At 40.5% G+C, this 22976-nt stretch overlaps 1 protein-coding gene across 4 annotated transcripts in view; it reads right to left on the minus strand.

The window, feature by feature from the left end:
- Positions 1-22976, minus strand: part of GNAL (G protein subunit alpha L) — a gene marked incomplete at its 5' end in the record, with an annotated part of 176406 nt that overhangs the window by 4392 nt on the left and 149038 nt on the right. For all 4 annotated transcript variants that reach the window (XM_083870819.1, XM_083870820.1, XM_083870821.1 and 1 more), the window contains 6 exons: positions 1250-1317; positions 3309-3439; positions 4711-4831; positions 5077-5135; positions 5732-5805; positions 7210-7264. In XM_083870819.1, the coding sequence (XP_083726945.1) occupies positions 1250-1317; positions 3309-3439; positions 4711-4831; positions 5077-5135; positions 5732-5805; positions 7210-7264 (508 nt within the window). The remainder of the gene's footprint in view (positions 1-1249; positions 1318-3308; positions 3440-4710; positions 4832-5076; positions 5136-5731; positions 5806-7209; positions 7265-22976) is intronic.

Here is a 22976-nt window from a genome sequence, read left to right on the forward strand (position 1 = left end):
AGCTGGCAGGTGCTGGCACAAGAGCTTCCCTTGCCCCCAGCACCCACAGGGGTTTCTTATGTGGCTGCAGTGCCTACACCCCCTCCCCTCCCTGCTTCATAGGTGGCCTCCTGTAATGCCAGTGAGTCATGGCAGGTAAGGACCTCGCCCTGGATGTGCTTTTTCAAATCATGAAAACAGATAAAGGTGGGGAGTTTCACCCTCATTTCCCCATAACTCAGCTCTCAGAGTCACTCTCCTTCCAGGCTGGATATCATCACTTGCTTCACAGGATTCCAGCATTACCACAGGAGAGATTTGCTTTGACGTGAGTTTTTTGGTAACTCTTACGTTAACACAGAGCAATGTGACATTTTTCCTCAGGATCCGGAAGGCTGAGGTGGCAACTGGAAATCCCCAAAGTGTGAATACAGTGAACTGCTTCTTTCTTGGTGCGTAAGCAGCTGTAAATCCTCACACTGCTCATAAATGCATAATGACTGAAAAATTCTTAATTCTAACGACTCAATTTGTTATCTCAAACACACACATATAGTTTCTGCCAGTAGGGCATGATGGATGAGCTTTGGTTATGGTCTCTGTTACTGCTCTGCATTGTGGGAACAACTCAGAATGAGTGAAGCCACAAGTGATACTGGATTAAACTTTCTGTTGCTGACAGCAGAGCTGGGCTGTGATTGTGTGCCTGACAACTGCTTTCACCTTCAAAATGTAACCACCACCTCCTCACTTCAGCTATGGAGAAAACCTTAACTGCAAGAAAAATGTGACTAGACACGGCAACTTTCTTATGATGCTTCAGTAGGACCATGACACCAGTCCAAAAGTGAGGCAAACCTCCTAACTGGCATACCAGAAGTCTTATTTAAAAATGGAATCATAAAATCTGACTTTTTTTTTTTTTTTTTTTTTAATTCTTGCTGTCAGCTGACCACTGCCAAACTCCTTGAAGGAATGCAGGATAAAAATAAGAAAGACTATTTTCTTATGCATGAACTGACCATTCTAAACACTAGCACTTACTGTATGACCGTTTGCCTAGTAGGTGACTTTATATAAAATGGGCATAAAAATGTGCAGCACAGAGGAAGGTTCTGCAAGATGGGCAGCTGAAAAGAATTAGGGAATTGCCAGACATTGTCCTCTCCTTCTAGCTTTCTGCAAAACCCCATCAGTTTTCCCTAAATAAATGATGCCATCTGTCAGTATTTCCTATGATAGAATCACACATAAGATGGAAATTACTCACTAAAAACTCATCCCGGATGAAGAACTTGGCTCTTGTGACTTTGGGGTCTTCTCCTGCATCTGGTGTTGCTGTTCAATTAAAAACAAATGACATCAGAAAATCAAATAATAATCTATTTGTAACAAAAGATTTAATAAGGAGGAAGTAGCCCTTCAGTACAGAAATTGCAATGTTAAATACTAGAGGACATTACCAGTAGGCAATTCTAAAATGAAGAGTACTGTAAAACCTATGAGTACAACATATTTTAGGAATCTGAAAATTGCTGTAATCATTGCAACAATGTCATTGGTCATACCACAAAAAGGCTTACTCACATCCACAGGTTTCTTTGTATAGATATAAAACAAGTGGGAGTTAGAGTTTAGCTTTTATCAGAAAAAATAACTAGAAAAAGCAGCTGAGCTGTTCAGTTTCTGCAGCAGAACAGTGTCTCCTGAAAAAAGCTTCTGCAGGCAGGAATGTGGGTTTAAAAATGGTTAGTCCAAGACTGCACTTGGAAAAAATGATAGCAGTGAAAGACCTTTTGATATATATATAAATGTATTTTATTTCCAGGCCCCAGTTCAGCAGAACACTTCAGATATATTGCCCATTAAGGGGTCTTGGATTAAATTCTGGTTGAGCAAGACACTTGTTGGTCAGTATTAACTGTTTGCCAGCAGATGATGTTGCCACTATCTAGGCCATGCAATGACTGTATTTACTCTCAGTGTAAGAAACAATGCAGAGAAGAGATAACCTATTTATTTACTTTCAGTGTTATCTCTCATCTAGGATGCCAAAATCAGATGCTTATAAACATAATATTGTAAAGGGTAGAATTCATCAGAATATGGAAATTTATTTTTTATCCATAGTGCTGGGGGTAAAAATAGAGCAGCAGCACAATCAACAGCATATTGGAATTCAGTACTGCTGCCCTTAAATAATGTCAGCTGAAACTGAAGAATAAGTGAACAACTACAGGTTAAAAATAGACATCTGCTTCATGTGTGAATATTCTGGATCACTCTAGATACCCACTGTGAAATCCCTCTGAGAAATACCAAAAGCTACTTTTTTCTGACAATTGGCTTATTATAAAAAAATGATGAAAAGGCACTTAAATTCTGTCTATGTGGTGTATGTTTGAGAAGGGGAAATTTGGGTGATGGAGATAAGATTTCTTCCGAAAGCCCTTAGCATTACAAATCATGCCAGATCAACTCAGATTTTAGGACAGTTCATTTATCCTCTGCACCTGAAACTCAGAATCACACTCACAAAGTTCCAGATCTCAGTGAAGGCTGTAAATAGCTTAACCACCACTCTCACCTCTGTAACCAAGGCTGTTGGCGGTGGTTGGTGGAGAATTAAAGCCTTTTCCAACAGTTGGCTGCAAGCACCATGCCAGGGACATCACTCAGGTAAGGCAGAGGTGAATGGTCAGGAAATTTTAACCACTTTTGCTAGACAAACCTGAGACCTTTGGGGAGCTCTCTGCCTGGTATAGTCCTGGCACAAACACCAGAGTTTACCTCTGCAGTATGTTACTGTGGTGCAGGAACTGTTGCACTTCTTGAAGATAAGAAACTGATTGCTCCATCACCACAGCTCTCTTCCTATCTACTGATGTGGTTTTCCTCCATTAAAGTTCCCTTACTTGTCTGCTGGGCTTCCCATCAGTATTTCAAAAACTGAAATTTACAGTGTTGGAGGATGCAGAATGGCTGCAAAGTAAGTCTTGTGAATCCCCAACAAAGTTCAGCACTGTGGGAGGCCCAGACAGAAGCATCTGGGAAGGGGGCAGATGTGTGGCTGCTTTGCTTTCCTGGGACTGGTGGTTCCTCCCAAAAGAGGAGGGCAGGTGCTGTGGAGATGGAGCCCCTTCAGCCCCTACTCACACTGGGTGCCTGTGAGCTACAGGCTGCTGGCATGTTCCTTCCCTGACCAGCAGCTCCTGTCATGGAGCAGTGTGTGCCTGTGAATATGTGAGAGCCAGACAGAGAGACAGGGAGAGGAGCTATGGGCTGGGCCATGCCAGCAGGTCCAATCCCAGCATGGGGAAAAACCTTACCATCCTCAGGTACAGTATAATGCGCGTATTCAGGAAAGTAATCTTCAATTTTTGATTTCCCTGCCAAGACTTTTTCGGCCAGCATGTCCTGCTTATTCAAGAATAAAATGATAGAAATGGTCCGTAACCACCTGTCAAAAAATAAATCAAATGTTTGTGTTATCTCTGACATGTTGATCAACAAAAATGTATCACATTGAGAGAAAATTTACTGGCTATCCCTCTGTGGAAGAAGGTGAAATAGTGTAGAACATGCTTCAACAGAAAAAAAAAAAAAAAAAGGTGACCTAAATGATTGTTTCAACTGGTCTGCACCTGTTCTGGTGGGTATATTTCTAGGGGCAGTAAATACATTTATAAAAACTGCAGTGGACATTGCTGAAGGGAGCAGTTTTCAAAATTTCTTTCTAAATTCTCTTTTAGATTTCAAATTGGGAAACTGATGACATTTTCTAGAAGCACCACAGTTCACAACCAGACATTACTGTCTGCTTTATTTGGTTGTGATAAAGAAAAAAAAAGGAAAAAAAAAGGAAAAAAAAAAAAAAAAAGGCTAGAAAGCTCCCTTCATCACTCAGACTGCTCTAAGCTATTCTTCATCCACACAGATATCCCATGTTTTAGGGTGGCCTGTATGACACGTGATGAATAGAAAGAAAGTAATGTCTCTTTTCTTCCCCAATTAATCCATCACAGTGACAATGTGCCTTGGGATGCGCAGTTAACATTCTCCCTTCACTTTACCTTCAATCACTTCTCAGCACAGAGCATCCTCACAGGTATGTGCTGAAAACTTCATCACCTTATTTTTCACATTATTTTTACCTGTTCTCTACCAGGAGACCATTTGGGTTGCTGTTTGGTTACATACCTACAATTTACAGGCACTGTGGCAGCATTGCAATTTAATGGCAGTTCCAGTTAGGTCAGGTCTGAAGCATCATGCCCCATGGCAGGGGTACCCTGTGCTCTCAGAGATGACCCTTACAAGAGCAGCTGCCCATGTAAGGAACAAGCACAGTGAGCTGCTCCTGCTGCTATGTTTGAGGAGGAGATCAAATGCTCCTCAGAGGATCCTGGTCTCAGCCAAGCAGTGGAGTGATGCCAGGAGAGGATCTCCCCTGCCTCCCTTGGAGCAGCCAGCCTGGAGGGCTTGCCCCTTCCAAGCTGTCTCCATGCCCTGCATCATTTTGGCCTGAATGTTGAAATGCCACATGCAGTGTCCCCATGACATGGCCCCTGCCAGGGAGGGGTGTCACCGTGGGGACACTCTGAGACTTGACCCAACCTGGGTATTTTCTGAATAAACAATCTGAGCCTACAGCAAAGGGAGTCCTATTCTGAAAGGACCTCAACTACAATTAAACTGGGGAGGATGGGTGGGAAATGAGATTTATTTTACCTATTATTCCAGATACTTTTGAAAAGGTCCAGGGATTCCCGTAGTCTGTTTGTGTTATTGTCTTCCCTTATTACCATGTTGTAGCTGCTGCAAGCCACAACGAAGATGATAGCTGTGACATCTGGGCAGAACACACAAAAGAAAGAAGGAAAGAAAGGAGAGAGAATAGAACATCTCCGTTATTCCAGCACATACTCCTCAGCGTAACACTGCCATTACTCACCAACTGGCCAAAAATACCAGAAAGAAGTTATCTGTAACACTGGACTTCTGTCCTAGTGAGGCACTGTGTGTGGATACAAGCACTAAGCTGCTCACACCGCAGGGAATATGTTCAAAATAAAACATGGAATTACTTTTACTTACCATTAAAGCATTGGATCCATTTTCTTCTCTCATCTCTCTGGCCACCTACATCAAACATGCTGTTAAAAAGCCATAGGATGTTATATCACTTATGTGCACTAGGAAAAATCACACGAAGCATGCACAGCACGAGGGTTCAATTTAAAAATCTGACGGTCCCAAGGACAGGGGCAGTAAAATATTGCCTCAAGAGGAGAGAGATCTGCTGATGCTGCACTGCATGTCAGAGACAGCTGCACTGCTCCACCTGCCCTGCTCTGCCAGGAGAAGGCCACTGAACCCATAAAATGAGAAATACACTCTTCAAGGACAAGTGTTGGCCTTTCCAGTCCACAGCAGTGCATATGGCATGTAATACTGTACTATGAACAAGGACAAGCTTCAGGATATTTTTGATTATAGTTTTTACAAGCAGCCACACACAACCCTACTATGGAGCACTGCTAACACACATAACTAATAAAAGCTCTTTTTGCCAAGTATGAGGTAATTTTACTAGGACCCATGGACAGAGAGCTACGAAGCCAAATCAAACAACTAAAAACCATCCACTCCCAGCCTAAGCCTGCTATACCACACATACATGAACACAGACATCTGAATGAAGGTGCTAAAAACAAGTATGATATTCATAAATTATTACTAATAGACTTACTGGAAATTTACTTTATCTACTTGAAATCTTGTTTCAAAAATCCCTGATGTCAACACTCTGCATCTTAATAGGTCCTGGAAATGAGAACACAGAAACTGATTAGTAAGGTTTTTTTTCTAACCTAATCTTGTTCTTCAAAGCTTGGAATATTATTTTCCATGAAAAGTTTGAAATGTTTCATTTAATGAAAGTCCAATCAGACCTGTTGGTAAATTGGCATTTGTCTGTACTGACATGGTAGATAAACTTAGTAATGATTACTGCATTTGGTTTGTGCACTCAGAAAGCAGGAGATCCCATCTATGTTCTCCTTACTGCCCACCGAAACTTGTTCTTGATGGTCATACACCTTGGTATGTGATAAGGATAATGAATTCTGAAGTTACATAAAGCTAATTAAAATGTTATTCATGTTGTAAAGTCAAGTATTCAAATGTTAGAAAACTCCAGATTTACAGTTGCCCAGGCAACCTTAACTCTGCCCTCTTTTGTACTGAATGAGACAGGAATCCTATCGAAATAATAGCTTGTGACTGAGTAATTAATGCTCTGTTACAGAGCACAAGGGAACAGAATTTAGGTCGTGCAGAAATATGGCATTTCTTTCCTATTTTTTAAACTAGCAATACTTTACAACTTAACCAACTCTCCTTTAATAATTAAAAAATAGTAATTTCCTCGATTCTTGAGGGGAGTAGGCAAAAGCAATTTATGATGACCCCTTCCTGGATGGAAGGAGGCAGCCAGTGGTGCAGAGTGCAAGCACAGCTTGCCTTTTTCCCCTACTACCATCTACTGCTTCTGAAGCCCCTCCTTACTTCAAGAGTGCACCAATTTAGCCTTAACATGAATATGTTTGTCATTAGAGCACTCCATCAAGATGTATCACAGCACCTGGGAAAAAAATGTAATGTCTTGCAAATAAGGCTTAAATAGAAACTCTGCTACCCACAAGAGATGGGCACAGCCTGCAAAGAAGGAATCTGCAGGCCCGCAGAGAAGTTTGCAAGCTCTGCTGCTGCCACTGGTGCTCTCCCCTGAACCTGGACACCTTATCCACTGCAAGAAGGACCCTTCTGATAGACATGGGAAGCCTCCCTCTGGGATCACCTCCACTATTGAAATAATGCATTGCTTCTCTGTAGCAAAGGCTGGTGAGGGAAACCATAACTTTTTACATTTATGCTTTCTGTTCTTTTTACCATTCAACTTTTTTTGTGGGACACAGAATGGGAAGCAAGAAGACAAAACTGATGTATTACAGGAATCAGCGACCAAATGTTACAATAGTAAAAGACAAGTTTCCACCACCAAAATGCCTCTTCTTCTTTAACATCCATTACACAAACTGCTGGACCATATTTTGCTATTCTGCCATATGCCCTATTTCAGCTGCAGTAGGGACTAAAATAAATTACACAGAAAATCCAGATGAATGTCAGTCTTGGTTCAGACCCTGCCCCATTATTTTTACAAACCTGATCTGTGGGTGTGTAGTCATCCATGCTGACGCTGTCAATTCTTTCTAAAAAGCTGGAAGAAAAATAAACATGCACTTAGATACGTAAAATTCTGTCTAGTATAAGATATTTCATTACCTTTTCTAGTTTACACTCCTGCTGAGAAGTAAAACACAACTTGAATGGTAAAGTTAGGAGCCTGATTATTTTCCTGTATTGTTCAAGGTTACATTTTATAAGCCAAACATTTAACCCAGGCTTTTTTTTTAACTCAGCATTTTTAAAGTTACCATTATGCAGTACTCACAAGTGTTCATAATGCAGTTAAAATGTCACAATTCTGTGAGTTCCACTAAAAAATACTACGACTAACCACAGATCATAACATCATATGGTTGTTAAGACTTAGAAAAGATCTTGAGATTTAATATAGAAAATGTGGTGAAGGGGTGCCTTTATGTAGCATAATCCTGATCAAGTATAATGTTATGTTAATTATGATCTCAGTAATGCTAGCAGAAATCCTTGTTGGTATATGCAAAAAGCTTTGGACTGACTTGCTGCCATCCAACACTGCAACTAAAGCATAAAAAGTGGAGGTTAATGAATCTGATTCTTTATGTCACTCACCACATGCACAGAGTGAAAGAAAGATCTTACAGCTCCAGGGAAGGGCAAGAGAAAAGAGAACCAGAAAAACAGGGGGGAACTACATTCTATGATTATTTAAAAGATTTTTCAAGCTTTAATTCTTTCCTAATATGTCTTAGAATGGCAACACTTAAGGACATATAAATGCGATTTTATATTTATTGCTAAAAGAGGCAGGTTCTCCTCTCTCACTTCCACCCATTCCTTGGATCTCCTGTGAGCCCAGCTGGCTCATTTTGCCCAGACTGCCTGTAAGACTTAGAAGCTTTCTTGAATTTCTACATTGTTATTTGGTATTTGCCAGTGAATATCCCATTAGCTGACACATCCCCCTACAATATTATCAAGATTTCTTTTTTGAAAGGCAAGTTTTCCCCAATTTTTAACTTGAGTGCGCACACGGAATATGTATCCCACTTAATTGCAGTGGGAAAGAAAGAAAAAAACAGTGAACTCTTGACTTAAAATGTAACTCACTGTTAACACAGGGGTCACAAACACTGGCCTGTTGAAAAAATAGCCCCCTAAAAGCAGTTTGTAATTCTCATAGCAGTTTCCCACGGATTTGAACTGAAAGGAAAAGAAAATACACTGCATATGTATTTACTTATAATTATTTTTTCCTTCTCAAACCTCTACTGTTACAGCAGGGAAACAAAATGCAGGACCTACAGTTAGAATATCCAGCTTTTCCTTCTGGATGATCAAGATGTGATGGCTAAGCACAGGGTTTAAAAAAAATCTGAAAATCACTTTAGCACAACTCAATGGGTGCCTGATAGCACAACTACATGGAAGAAACTCTGAAGAAAAAGCATCTTTTCACAAATCTTGAACCTTTTGGTCAGATGATTGGCATCACCCTGACTGAGCAAAGTTTAACTTCAGTTATCCCCACAGTTCATGCAGACACTGGGGCAGACTGATGCATTTTTAAGTGATACACCTATTACCAAGATGTGCTGGTTACCAAGAGAACTTTCACCTCATACTTGCAACACAGAACATAAAAACAGAAGGCAAAAAAGCCCAAAGCAAAAATGCCTCCAGGGTGCAACTTCCTGATCAGAGTAATTTTCCTTAATGTTGTTGTTCTTCTAAGCCTGTTCCAAAAAATAGACTATGGCTGACACAGAGAGGGATCTGCTTAAGAGTGTGGACTGAAGTCAGTGTTTGTGCACAAATACAACTCCATCGCAAACCTTGCAAGACAGCATGAACTGGCTTTTCTTGCAGAAACATGTCTTGTAAAGTTGGTGTATAAATCAGAGACAATACATCTTGTCTCCACAATACCACCACCATTTTAGCAGAATTTATCCAAAATAGTTCAACACAGTATTAAGTACTGACACCTTTCTCATCTATACAACAGTACTTAAAGGAGGTTTTTGGTTATTAGGACTTGCACTTTTCAAACAGGCAAATTATGGTAAGGAACAGAGGAGTGAGGAGTAATGCAGTTACTCATCACACAATCCATGGCAGGTTGGGAAAGAGGTAAGTCTCCTAATTAGATGTCCTACCTATGAGCTGAAGTCATCTTTCACTTCCTCCCAGTAGAAAGACCAGTTTTGAATACCCTAAACTGCAACACCACAGCTAAGAGAGAGCCAGCTCTGACAAATATCATACGCTTAAAAAAAAAATAATCATTTGACACAGCAGCTATACCATTTTATGCTTGTATGGTTGCTGTCTGCACGTGAGCCGTACTAAAATAAATGTAATGATTTACAAGGTTTTATCTGCCACCTTGCTGTAACAAGCTGGAATGGTATCACTAACATCCAATAAATCCACATGCAGCTACTATTAGATTGGGATAAATTTTGTAGCTTTATAGGAAATTAACCTTTCCAGTGTGTGATGGACTGGCTTCCTAAGATTTCTTCTGCAATGACATTGTTAAGTGTTCAATAAGATTTCTCAGACAGCAAAACACAGACAGCTACACTCTTTCAAAACAAAATCAGTTCTTGAATATCCTTCATATGAACTCCTTACTTGGCTAATTGGCACAGCATCAAAAAATAGACCTGACAGGCAAATGTACATACTGGATAAAAAAAATGGATTCCAGATGAGATAAGGAGTCAGTACTGCCTCATTTCTAAACACACGAACTTCATTCTCATTACTGTATTAAAATGGAAAAAATTGAAATCGCTTTTCTAAACTACTTTCTAGAGAACGTTAACTTCATCTAATCCAAATTGTCTTGAAGAATTATGTTCTGACAAAATATAGATTATTTTATACATATATATATATTTACAGATCAGCAGATTTTAAATTTACATGACTGAAATTTCCATTTAAAGAGCTTAAAGTACAAAAAGATCTCTCAACTGTGGCAATGCTGATGTCTCAACTCAAAGAATCAGTGTGAGGAAAACAATAACAGAATGAATAAAAATGGACACCAAGTATCACTTAGTCTCTTTTAAAATCCTGATTTGTTTTGGGTTTTTTTCCCCAGCTCAGGGATGTTATTTTCACAGAATCATGTCTTTTTACAATACTGACAGGTCTTCTATTTATGAAGCTTCTATAGAAACCCATACTCAGGATTTATGTTAATTCTGCAGTGACTGTTTTGCATGCATGTGCAAAGAACTTCAAATTCACACATTCAGTTCAACAGTGAACAAAACAATAACAAGATACAGTATTTACATTTCTATTTCACAACTGTAGCTTTCCTTATAAAGGATTCAGCCAGATAACCAGTATGACATTTATGTTCTTTTAAATTTTAGATAGGGTGTTTAACATTTCCTTACATGGAATAGCAGAAACTACCCTTTTCTTAAGAAATTAATTAGGCAAGGGTTCGGGCAAGGTTTTGGAAGGAAGGTCTCTTCTGCCCTGTTTGGAAATGCAGCAGTTTGAGTTATCAACAAATTAAAGCAAACTAAAATGGACCAATAAAGTTAAAAAAAATCATGAGCTACTGACATTATTATATCTATTATTAAGCTGATCTGTAGTTTTATAAATATCTTCAGTGAGTTTCCTAGGAAACTCAGCTGACACTTAGTTTGACAAGCAATCTCTAAATTTTATATTATGCAAGCTGTGAACACAAAAGTACAGGTTTTAGATGTGCCTGCCAGTGCATGTGGGAACTATCAATAAGCATTATTCTCTTTAAAAACCATGGCAATTTGAGCAGCAGTAGCAGCTTTATAAGAATTTCTGAAAAAAGGATTCATAAATGCACAAATAAAGAGGAGGTAATCGTACATGAAAATCCTTTTCTCACTGAATAAATCACTACATGGCTCTGTGTAGATATTCTGACTCCACAAACAAAATGATAATTAAAAGAAAAATCGTGTCTTGAGAATAATATGATAGACAGAAAATTCATGCTGTATTTGTAAGTGTACTTTGACATCCAAAGAATTTGAAAGATGAAGTGCTAAATCACATATCAATACAACAAACTAGGCAATTTAATAACTCTTGATCTACTTCAACCATTTTTATGATCTCACCTGAACATTTCAAGGGCCTTTTATCAAAAAATTCCCATGGAAAACAAGAAATCAAACCCATTCATAATGCTTGTCTCTTTAAAATGAAAAGGTATTGTGGCAAATCTTTAAGGTTTTAAGTTCTCAGAGTGAAGAATCTCAAAACTATCTTCAAGTAATTTGTGGGGTCAGCAAACCTTTAGAGTTCTGATGGACCATTAAGAGCTTTGCAAAAACCTCAACCAGGCTCAAATAAATATATATATATATGTATGTATTTGGAACTATCCAGCACTAGGACTTTTAATTCCACTCTCCTTGGATATGAAGTCACAGGTGAGGCAGATACTTCACAAGAAAAACACATACCCCAAGTCTCCATCGAGGTGAAATGGAAAATATTTTTTTTTTCTTTTTAGTTTCTGCTGCAGTTCTCAGGGCCAACATCAATATTGCACTTTCCCCCCATATATATATATATATTTTATTTTTTATTTTTTTTTAGTCAGCTAAGTCATTATAATCCTGTTAATTCTTCCTGCAACATTTGTAACAGAATACTGTGGATTTCTGTTTTCCGGAATACCTGAATACCTTAGGCTCTAAGGTTGGGCTTCAAGCAACCTCACACTATTCTGATCTGTTCCTGGGCAACTGAGAAAGACATAATGAAAAGAGCCTCCAGTAAAATTCTAACCCCCTAAAGGATTCATTTTCCCAAGTCATTTGCTGAAAATATCAGCAGAAATCCCTCAGAAGGCTTGGCAAAATTTAGCGGCTAAGGACTTTCCTGCCAAATTTAAATCATTGCTATATTTTAAATACAGCCTCCATGTGCTAGAGGAGTACTCCTTTCCCCTCCCTGCACACCACTCTGCAGGCTCTTCCCGCCAGGAATGAGTGCGAGGGCACGGAGGGGGAGACCCAGAGCTGGGGGGTCCTCCCTGGCTCAGGGGGGCCGTGCCCCACTTCTGCAGCACCACTGCCGCTGTTATGGAACAGAACACCCGAGACAGACACTGAGCACTGAAGATGCTGCTGGAGCAGCGCGCCGCCCCCATCCTGCAGGGCGGGGACCCAGGGATGGGCGATGTGCGTGTCACACGGGTTTGGCACCTGCTCCGTGCCCTGTGTGCTCCAAGCTGTACCAGGGCTCTGCTCCACCGCCAGCCCATCCCCGCGTCCCTCCGGGCGGGGGGTGACACGGGCGGGGGTGACGCGGGGGGGGGGGGGGGAGAGCCGGCAGGGGGCGCTCTCTGCCCGGCTCCCGCTCCTTTCCCTTCCCTTCCCTGCCCGCCCATTCCCCGGAGCGTGTCCGCAGGCGGAGGGAGGCTCTGCTGCGCCTCGCTGTGAGGTTTTTTTGCTTTAACACAGGTAAAACATGAATTTGGCAAAGATCTGAATGCAGGTTGCTTCTCCCTTTTCTCATTCTCACTCCCGCACTTCCCACGGCCTCCCGGCCCAGCTGTGCTGCGCTGCCAGGGGCTGTCCAAGGCTGCGTGGGGAGGACCGGAAAACTGGAATTTATCCACAGAAACGCACCTTCACCCGTCCGCTACTCCCAGCTCGCCAGCAAGGTGACCTGCTGTGTCAGAGGATGGAAAGGTTAAACAGGAGGCCAAGAGGGAGAGCAAAGTACAGTCATGCCTGAAACCCGCCAGCTCCTGATCCACCCAGGGAACTTGGAGGATCTGTGGTTCAAAGCATCTGCCCAGCCCTTTGCTCGGCCCAGGGGCTGGAGCCGGGTCACCACCGGCCTGCTGGGGACCACGGGCAAGTGAGAGGATGGTACAGCCTTTGGCAAAGCCGTGTGATTCCCTAGAGCAGCACCAGCCCCTGTGCTTGCTTCAGAGGGGCAACAAGACTGGGAGGGTCTCAGGCACCGACGGTGACCTCTCCCGGACGCCCCAGTTTGCTGCAGGAGCATCACTGGGAGTGTGTAACCCCTCTCGATTTGTCACTGGCTGCTGCCGTGGTGGCTCCCAGCCACCGAGAAGTCATCTAGAGCAGCACTGTCATGAGAGGCTTTACCAGCAGTCAATGCTCCCTCGGGACCACACAAAGCAGGAAAAGCCCAGTTTGAACCCTATTTACTGATGACAGCTTTGGCCAAGACACTAAAAGCAAAGTCAGATGATGATGGCTGCAACCAAGGGCTCATATCCCATTCATCAGGAGACCTTCTCCTGCAAGGAGCCAGACTGCTGGCAGCGACTGGGGGCACATGTGGCGAGGAGAAAGAGAGATGGCCGAAATCTATAGTTTTCCTGGTCTATGGGTTTGGTTAAGGGAGTTTCCCAGCAGACACCCATTTCAACCTCACTTTCTCTACTGCTAAGTATGTACTGCAGAACATCTCCAAGCTTCACAGGCTTTGGCATGTGTCCAGCTATTAACCTAAACAAATGCAGGAAGAGTTCAATTGCATTAAATGTTTCAGATATATCAGTAATACCTCCTTTCTGTTTAATAAGAGCAATCTCACTATTAACTGAAAATAGATGAGTTAAACAAAAAAACGAATAAACAGTGACTTCCATAACTGCTTGCCCCCACTGGTTCCTTAAATTTGTTAAGAAGCAGTGTGAATTTTGGGAAATGCATTTCTTCCTTCTAAATTTAGCAAACTAACCACTTCTTGGCTTAGCAGATGTTTTTGCTTTCCGAGCGAGAGGCCTATGGGGATCATCATTAACCCTCTTCTTAACATAAACAGTGACGAAGACTTAAATCTGGAAAACTGTCATTCACACAGAAAGGTTAACAGGCTCCAGAAGAAATGAGACTCATCATCTGCAACGTCTGCCACATGGGATCTCAGAGAACAGGAAGATGACAGGCAAAGAAATAAAAGAGAAGAAAGGTAATTTATTTACTTATTTTAAAAGGGACATAATTTTTCTGCTGCATGTCTTCAGACATTTTATTCTCAGGGGTGCAAATGGTGGAGCCACTGCAAAACACAGACTAAGAATGAAGCACTGATAAAATCTGAAGCTTAGACTGGCACATGCACACCCTCCTTCTGACCAGCTTGAATCCACTTGAATTCAGTGTATCTTCTTTCTTGTGAGCAGATAATCCTAGGCAGACAATCATTATGTGCATATTGATACACCCATGGAATGTTTATACAGACACAGGTTTGAGTTCCAAAATGTAAAGGCTACTCAGGGCACATCCTGCAATTATAAGTGCAATTTTGAACAGAGGACTCAAAGATAAAAACCTGAAAACAGAAAGCTCATATTGTGGTATCCAGAGAGATCTGGATCCTGACCTCTTTGTGAGCTGATGTATGGCAGATTAGGATCTCTTTATCCACTGTCTGAATGGAACAACTGTTTAACATCTTCCAGCAACTACACAGACTGGTGCTGGAAGGGAAGCTGAGAATATCTAAGACATCAGATGAGACACATGGGCAGAATGCAGCTGTCCCATCAGGACCTGCAGAATGTGCCTTTTGACAGAATAAGAGATCAAAACCTTGGGTTTATGTCCCACTAACTAAAGTGCTTAGAAGACCTCACTTCCATCTCTTCTGGTGAATTCTTCAAAAAGAAGTTGAACTTTTATGTTCAGGAAAGCTGAGATGTGGGGAAAAAGCCTTGATAATACTAAAAGCTGTAAAATGCATCAGGTTTACAAGCCCCAGAAACATACCATAGCACTGCCAGGGGATGTCAGAAGTTAACAAAATATATTTTCACTGGATGTTGCAAATAGAGCTTTCCCTGTTGCTTCCAAATTTATCTTGCTGTCATAATGGAAAAATTATTTCATTGCAACTTACATATTCTGGTTGATGGGTTTGTTTTCAAAAATGGTTGCACTGCAGATATCTTCCTAGTGTACACAAATTCACCAAGTATTGTGAGCCCTGAAGAATGCCAAATCCAGGTTAGAAACAGCAAACGCTGTTGGAAGTTGAAGATCACTTACTCTGGTGGAAGTGGTTTGGAATAATAAATCTGTTATGGTGACTGCCAGAAAGGAAAAACCAGTTTGACTGGAGTTTTCCACAGAAGAGAAAGCAGAAAATCTCCAAATGGGAGAAACACAGGTAAAAAAATACAGACTGAAGAGGAAGTCATGAGAAGTTTGTGTTTACCTTTGGCACCAGTCCAAACTTAGTGCAAGAGAACTTGCTGCCAAAAGTTCTCAGGCCTAAAATCAAGCCAGATGATTCCAAAAAGAGGATGCTAATACTCTCTTGAAAAGCCACATGAAGAAAGGTGAATTCTTTAGGGCAGCAAATGCTCCTGGCCAGAAAAAGCACATATTTGTGTTTATTACTATTTTCAGACCTGTGCATTTTTGCTGACACGTAAATGAAGGGAACAGTGTGTTAGAATCCTGAGCAAAAAATGAGAGTGGATCTGCTTGTTTTCACCTATCGTGCTTGTCAGGCGTTGACATGACAAGAGAATTGACATGGCTGGAGTCCGAGTGAGTGCTGCCATTAAATAGAACAGGAGTAGCTCCAAGGATTAACATTTGGAACACAGGATCAGCTCTCATGAGAATGTCTTGGAGGCTCCAAGACACAGAGAGGACCTGGAGTTTCTACAGGTAACACTCATTCAAGGAATATGAGGGCTCCTAACAACAATCCTATCAGTGAAGAAGCTTTCTGGGATTGCGTGTAAAACCTGAAGTGTGCCATCAGTGCAAACTCAGGAAACAAAAATTTTTCTATGGAAAAGTCAGGAAGGCAACCAGCTTCCTGCACAGTGGAAAAGAGAAACTCTTAATGCTGACCTTGCAGAACACCTGATACAATTTCTTTTACCTTATCGTAGTTTATGAAGTGCGGTGACAGATCATTTCTCTTCTGCGCTCCTTAATCCTTGTCCCAGCTTTAACAGTGCACTATCATACCTTTACTTTGTATGAAGGACATGTTTCACTAAAAGTAAGGGTCATACTGGACTCAGCTCTGTGAGTAATCCTTTGATGTGCCAGGCTGCTGTGTGGTTGATCAGCTTGTTCTCAGAATTACTGACATAGGATATTACCTTGTCAATGTTCAAAGCAAGAAAACAGGGCAAAAATTAATGGCTCAGGAGTTAAAGGACAGAAAGATGATGATCATTCCAGTGGTTCCTGAGCATTTAACCCCCAAACACCCAATGGAACCACTTCACCCATCATTCAGAGGTCAACCTGTTGCCTTCCCTGTAGCAAAGCACAGAGACACGGCAACTGTTCACCTTCAATGGGAAGGACCCAAAACCTGCTCTTCCCAAACTTGCTCATGCCAGGCACCAGAATTTTTTAGGGCTTCCCTAATTGTAGTCTAGAGCAAATGGGTTATCCTTCTTATTCCTACGCACAACACACTCTGAAGCTATTAATGAAAAACAGTATCAGGTAAATAAATATCTGTGTATGATCATCTGCCTTAGAAATTACCATGTGAAGTAATAACATCAAGCAGAGGGTCTAACAGTACAGATAAAAATGCTAGACATAACCATTAGAGTCATAAGAAAATTCCTGTATCTCTACAAATGCTGCTGCTGAGATGTTTTTATTAAATCACCATTATCCTGCCCATTTTAGAACAGGATATATTTAACCACTGAATGTATTCAAGCAACTGGTCACACCACCTACGGCTTGGCTGAGTGATTATCTCGGGTAGCTGGAGGAAGGCATGGAGCTAAAGCAAGATGAATTGTTACTACAAAAATGGAAGGAGAAGAATGCAGTGACTATGTCCAACTTGCTAATAATTGGCCTAATTCCATTTAACAGCTATAAGCTATTTAAACAAGGGTGATAAAACTTAGTGTTAAAAACTATCCCTACAACCCTGTTAACTGTACATTTGAGAGGAAGACACATTAACAACTGTTTACTATTAATAGAGTATTTTGTGAAAAGCATTCCTAATGCTGCACTCCCTGTAAGTTTCTTTACATTCTCATCAATTTTCCTGGATTTTTACAGTGCACAGTGCATTTACACTATTAAAACAACATACAATGAGTTGAATTTGAGGAATGAGGAAAATAATTATGCAACAACCTGATTATGTTCTGCTTCAAGTTACTTTAAAGATTAGATTACGCTTCTGTTTTTAATCTCTCTACCCTGTACCCAACAGGTGGTTGTCATTTCTTGGGTCTGGTTTATGAGAAGCTGGAGCAAAGAGACCTTGGCTTGTGGCTAATAGAGAATTTGGACCATGGGCAATCCTTGCTGCTACCTGCGTGTCCTCCACACTGAGATGTTGGCTGCCACCATCTATGGCCCCAGGTAAGAGAGCTCAGGAAGGAGAGGGCTGAGCAGCACTGGACATGCTGTGCTAGTGCTGCAATACAGCAGCATGGCCCAGCCAGCCTGAGGATCTGCAGGGAGCCACCTGGGAGCCTGGCAGCTGCAGCTCCTTGCAGGATTGTGGCCAATATCACCACCCCTGAGGGCATGATGGTGCTACTGTGAGAACAACTTTGGCCTTAACAGCTGAAAAGTCATCCTGTCACTTCCTAGCAGCTATTGCTTTGTACCACGCTCACATCTGCAAGGAAGGGCAGAAACTTGATAAAAGGCACCTTCCAAAAAAAAAAAAAAAAAAAAAAAAAAAAAAAAAAAAAAATTCCACTGAAGCCAGTTTTGAATCCTGGACTACTTTTGAAACTCCTAACAACAGCACTGAGAAGGAAGCTGAACTTCCTAATTTGTCTTCTCCACCCATACAGTTAATGGGAAAAACATGGAAGATTTAGGCAGTAGCAGCTGGAGAAGGTTGAAAAGGAGTATACAAATAAGGCATAAATGTCAGAAACCCAAAGCCACTTGTCAGTTCAGATCTCAAAATGTTGTCTTTTCTCTCTTTTTTCTTTTAAAGAGAAGATTAAAAATACCATTCCCATCATGAACGTAACCTGTGGAAATGAAAACCAGGAATCATTTGTTCTCTAAATACAGAACCATCACTCATGTTTGTGCAATAATTCATAGCTGTCTATATATATAGGCAGGTCACCCTGCGGTCAGGCTTTAAGGGCAGGTGTGTGTTTTGTATTTTCAGAGAGAAAAACAGATGCCTTTTTGTACTTTTCCTTTTCCTTTCTCAGTTGCAACACAAGGATTCCTAAAACAACAACAGGTTGCTGTCCCTAACAGGTTCTCTTTTCCTCATCAAACTGTGTGTATGACATTGTGGCTCAGATGCTGGGATATGCTCTGAGAAGGTGCATGCCCACCACCTGTCCTTAGGGTGAGAACTACTCTTGTGATGACCTCTAAGGATCTGAACTTCCTTCACAGAAAGTCTGAATTCAACCAAACTTCTAATAAAAAAGTTCTTCAGACTATTGCTCAGGAGAGTTGGGTGATCTCAGGAGGTGGAGGAAGAAGGATCCAAAGTGGACTGTAAAGAAGAAGAAGGACCTTTATCCTCTGGGATCTTGGCTCCACAACAAGATGGAAATCACATAGAGTTGGACATTTTTCAAACAAGAAATCTGGGAAGCTTCACTAAGTGATACCAGACCTAAACCGCGAAGTTACAGACAAAGCCTCAGCCCTGTGCGAAGGAATATCCTATTGAATTACTGTCTTTGCCCAGTACCTAAAAATGGAATTTTTAAATGAATTGTATATCATTTTTGAAAATGGTCTTCCCTCCCCTTAAAAACCCTTTCTTCAAAAGGGCTTTTAATAATAAAGTGCACTGCAATTCAGTGAAAATTAATTAGAGACTAGACATTGTATTGTGTTCATCACAGAAAAAGAATCAAACCACAAAATTTTGTTGTTGTTTGTTTCTTCTACTTCCAATCAAACATGATTTCTGATCCCAAACAGCAGAGCACAGGTATGGCAGCCAAATCTGCAAGCATTTATTTTAATCAAATAAGCACACAGATAATTGCTAATCTTATAATCCCTTCAAATTGTTAGTAACCTCCTTAATTAGATTACACATAATCCAGTCCTAACACCAGCACTACAAATACTGATCTGCTCTTAAAAAATGTCTGTACTGCAATGGGGTATTGTGCATTAGATGTCAAAGCAGTTTACACTTCCTTCAGAAAAATAATAACTTTGCTTTGTGGGGCATTACTTCATTTGGGGGTATATGGACAAAAAATTTAAATCCAAAAAGTACAGGTTTACAACGTAACTGTGATATTTTGAAAGCAAAAGCCATTTGTTGCCTCACTGATGTTTCATCCATTTTGCAAGATGTTTATTTGAGAACGTCTCAATGCAAGTCACTCTAAAAGTGAAAAATAATAATACTCATATTTAAAGGAACTGTTTTTGACTATGGTTTTTAAATTTCAGTAATTTTAAAAGTATTTCTAATATCTTGAAAACTCTACAACAAATCAAGAAATGTGACTTATAAACAACCACACATCTTTAGGATATATATCTTCATTTACTGGTAACGTGTTGGATTTGGGGCTGCTCTGACCTAAATTCAGCTCAAGCACTGCAATGCACTTCTGAGCAGATTTGGTGTCAAAACATCATGTGGACAAAAGCCAAATCAGAGAAGTGAGAAAATGGGGATGTTTCCAACCTTTTTTTATTGCCTTGTGCTTGTGTTTCTTCCCATCTCAGCACTGAGAAATTGTATGATGGGCTCCATCACTACCCTTTGTGGATGTCCTGGGCCACCTCTGCTTCTCTAGAAAAGACATGGACAGCCCATGCCAGCAGGAAAGAAATGATGACCAAAATTAATCTGGAGCATAATAAAAGTGCACTGAAAAGCTGCTGACCCTTTTCTCAAAACTGACATCATCTTCAAGGTGAGCTGTTTTCTCACAGAAGCTACAAGTAAGAGAAAATTTTAATAACCGTAGAACAAAAGTAGAGAAAATAAACACAAACAAATGGCAAAATGTTCTGACTATATGGCAGTCTTGAGCTTCCCTGCACTTTTTTCCTTGTGTCAGAATGATTAAATATTTCAAATATACAGAAGGACTAAGAAGTTCAGTGCAAAAAAAACTTTGATTCTACCAAGACTCACTCTTAAGCATAGTTTTAAGGATGTAAGTAATCTTACTAAATGCAACAAGACCTTGGAATTCAATGTGACAGCTCTAACACTTGAAAGATCAGTAATGTGTGCGAAAGTCTGGAGTCTGGAGCCTGAATAAAGGTTTCTCACCCCAAAGCAAATGAAGACCCCACTCTTTGCTCACTGCAGCCCAACTCCAAACCTCACAGGCAGAACTACTGCCCAAAACTGTGACATCACACAGCATGTCTCTGTACTTAGAAAGTACAGAGGTGGCTTTTTATTCTGGGGAATGATCACAACTATGTCATTCTCCTCAAGTGTAATTATCTTGCTATTAAGAGTAACCTGCAATTTTTCAAAAATCCAGCAGCTTTAGATACAGATTGTTAGCCCTCTCTTGTATCTTCCAGTGCTTAGCCCAGGATGTAATGAATACAATAAAACCACCCTGCCTAACAGTGGCTTTGCCACACAAGACCCAAGGGAACCATCAGTACACATTCCACCTCCAGCACTGACAGGCTCCTCTGCAACCTCCATCAAGCCACCAGGATCAAGCCAGGCTCCAGCTTTACCTTGTAGTATGGCATATTGTATTTTAAATACTTCTCATTATAAGATAAATGATCCTATGGGGACACTGCAACAAAGACACAGCCTAGGTCACTTTCCAGGAGGTGCCTGCTGACTCTCTGGTGACTGCCATGGGCAGTATCATTTATCACACCAAAACAGGGGCTGGCCCATAAGCTGAGGGGGCCCCAGGACATTCACTGCTTTATAAAGCAAGACCTGCACAGTGATCTCTTGAAACAACTAGGAAAACCCCATGATTTGCCATCACTAACGTCAACTTGCCTTTTGAGAAGAACAGCCTCGCAAGTGCTAAGGAGGTTTTGCTAATTATGCATGCAGGATTTGCTTTCCAGTGTAATTGATTTTCTTCAGCAGTTCACCTTAAAATGTTTTCTGTTCTGGCAAGGAGTACAACATCATGCAACATTCATGCCCTGCTTAATTACCGCAGAAGAACAAAAAAAGACCAGAAAAGTGAATTAAGCTATAAAAGCTCAGCTCTTTACAGCCCTACCCCACCTCTATCCTTTTATAAAGTGTTTTTAAGTTATATTTGTTTGCTTTGAGAATCTAAATGACTATGGTCTTTATCATTAAACTTGACAGAAGAGAGAGGTGCTGGAAGTAGAATACAAGAGCACAGCATTGGTGACCCAACTAGACTTTTCTTGTATTCACTGCTTCAAACACAGCTATACTGGTTATCACCACAAGTCTGGTAATAAGCTGGCTACAATTAAAATTTAGTATAGATACCATATAGACACCAATAGTCAAAGACATGCCCAAGCATAACACTGAAAATTCAGTGCCATGAGGGATTCAAAGTAAGAGTTTTACAAAAGAGCCAGCGCACTGTGGCATCATAACTACTACTAAAATGATCAAGGTTTTAATGTTAAACATGACCTAGAATTGTTAAGGAAAGGAATGGAATGAAAGATATAACGAGAAAACAATGTTTTAACATTAATAAATAAAAATAATACTGCCCAACTATACCCAACTGAGAAAGCGAATTGTAACATGACATGAAATACACATGAAGTGTTTTGAGGGAAAAAACCACATTTCCTATAAACTCACAACTAACCATTTTTAGGCAGTTCATATTTTCTCTAACTGTTAATAAACCCATTTACCTAGATGAGCACCAAATCTAGAAAAGATGTCTTTTATTCTAACTATCTCCAGCACACATATTCAAGTGATCAGGACTGCTGTCCCAGCTAGCCATATTTCGAGTTTTACAGATATATACTGATATACATTTTTATCAATGTTGAAGAGCTTTGTTCTATTATTTACATCATCTACTGAGCATCTGAAGGAACATCCCTGAACACAGCAGGACAAAGAAAAAATGTGGAAGGAGCAGTTTAGATAGAAATATATCAAAATTGAAACCATGAAAGAAGGAAAGCTTTGCTTATTTATAGTACAAAAGAAATTCCATCTGGTCAGGCTGTGGGTTTTTTCTTGTAGAAATTAAACAGGAAATTAATTTCTCCCCTTCCCCCTCTTACAAAGCAAAGTATTTTCACTTATGATGCCAAAAGCTTGGTATTTGTAGGTTTGTCTGCCATCAGTCATTAATCAGCCTCATACAGTTTATAGGTAGAAGGATATTTCCTGACAGATACAGAAAACAGATTTAGAACCGAAGCCGAAAATTATATAAAGATAGATATATAGATACACATCTTAGCACCCTGGAGTACATTTCCAAAAATAAACTAGTCAAATGGTTATCTTCCTAAAAAAGCTGATTGCATAAGCATAATTACACTAAACACAAGTACCTGCACTATCTCTGTGTGTGTTATAAATAGTTCAAAGTTACATTATACAGTCTTATTCTGAAACGCTATTGTTCCAAGTTCATGCCTTCTCTCACAATCCTTTCAAAAAAGGCCCTCAGCTCTCACCACTAGCTATTTTCTGTCACTGCTATAGAACTTGTTAGAATCCAAATACACTACTTCCACCTTGCAACCTGCACTCATTATCCAAAGAAAAATTCCAGCAGTGAAGAAAGTTGCTTGATCATATCACTCTTTCTCTACTGATGCCCAGGA

Source organism: Zosterops lateralis, assembly GCF_965231275.1.
Source record: "Zosterops lateralis genome assembly, chromosome: 1".
NCBI classification, from domain to species: domain Eukaryota; kingdom Metazoa; phylum Chordata; class Aves; order Passeriformes; family Zosteropidae; genus Zosterops; species Zosterops lateralis.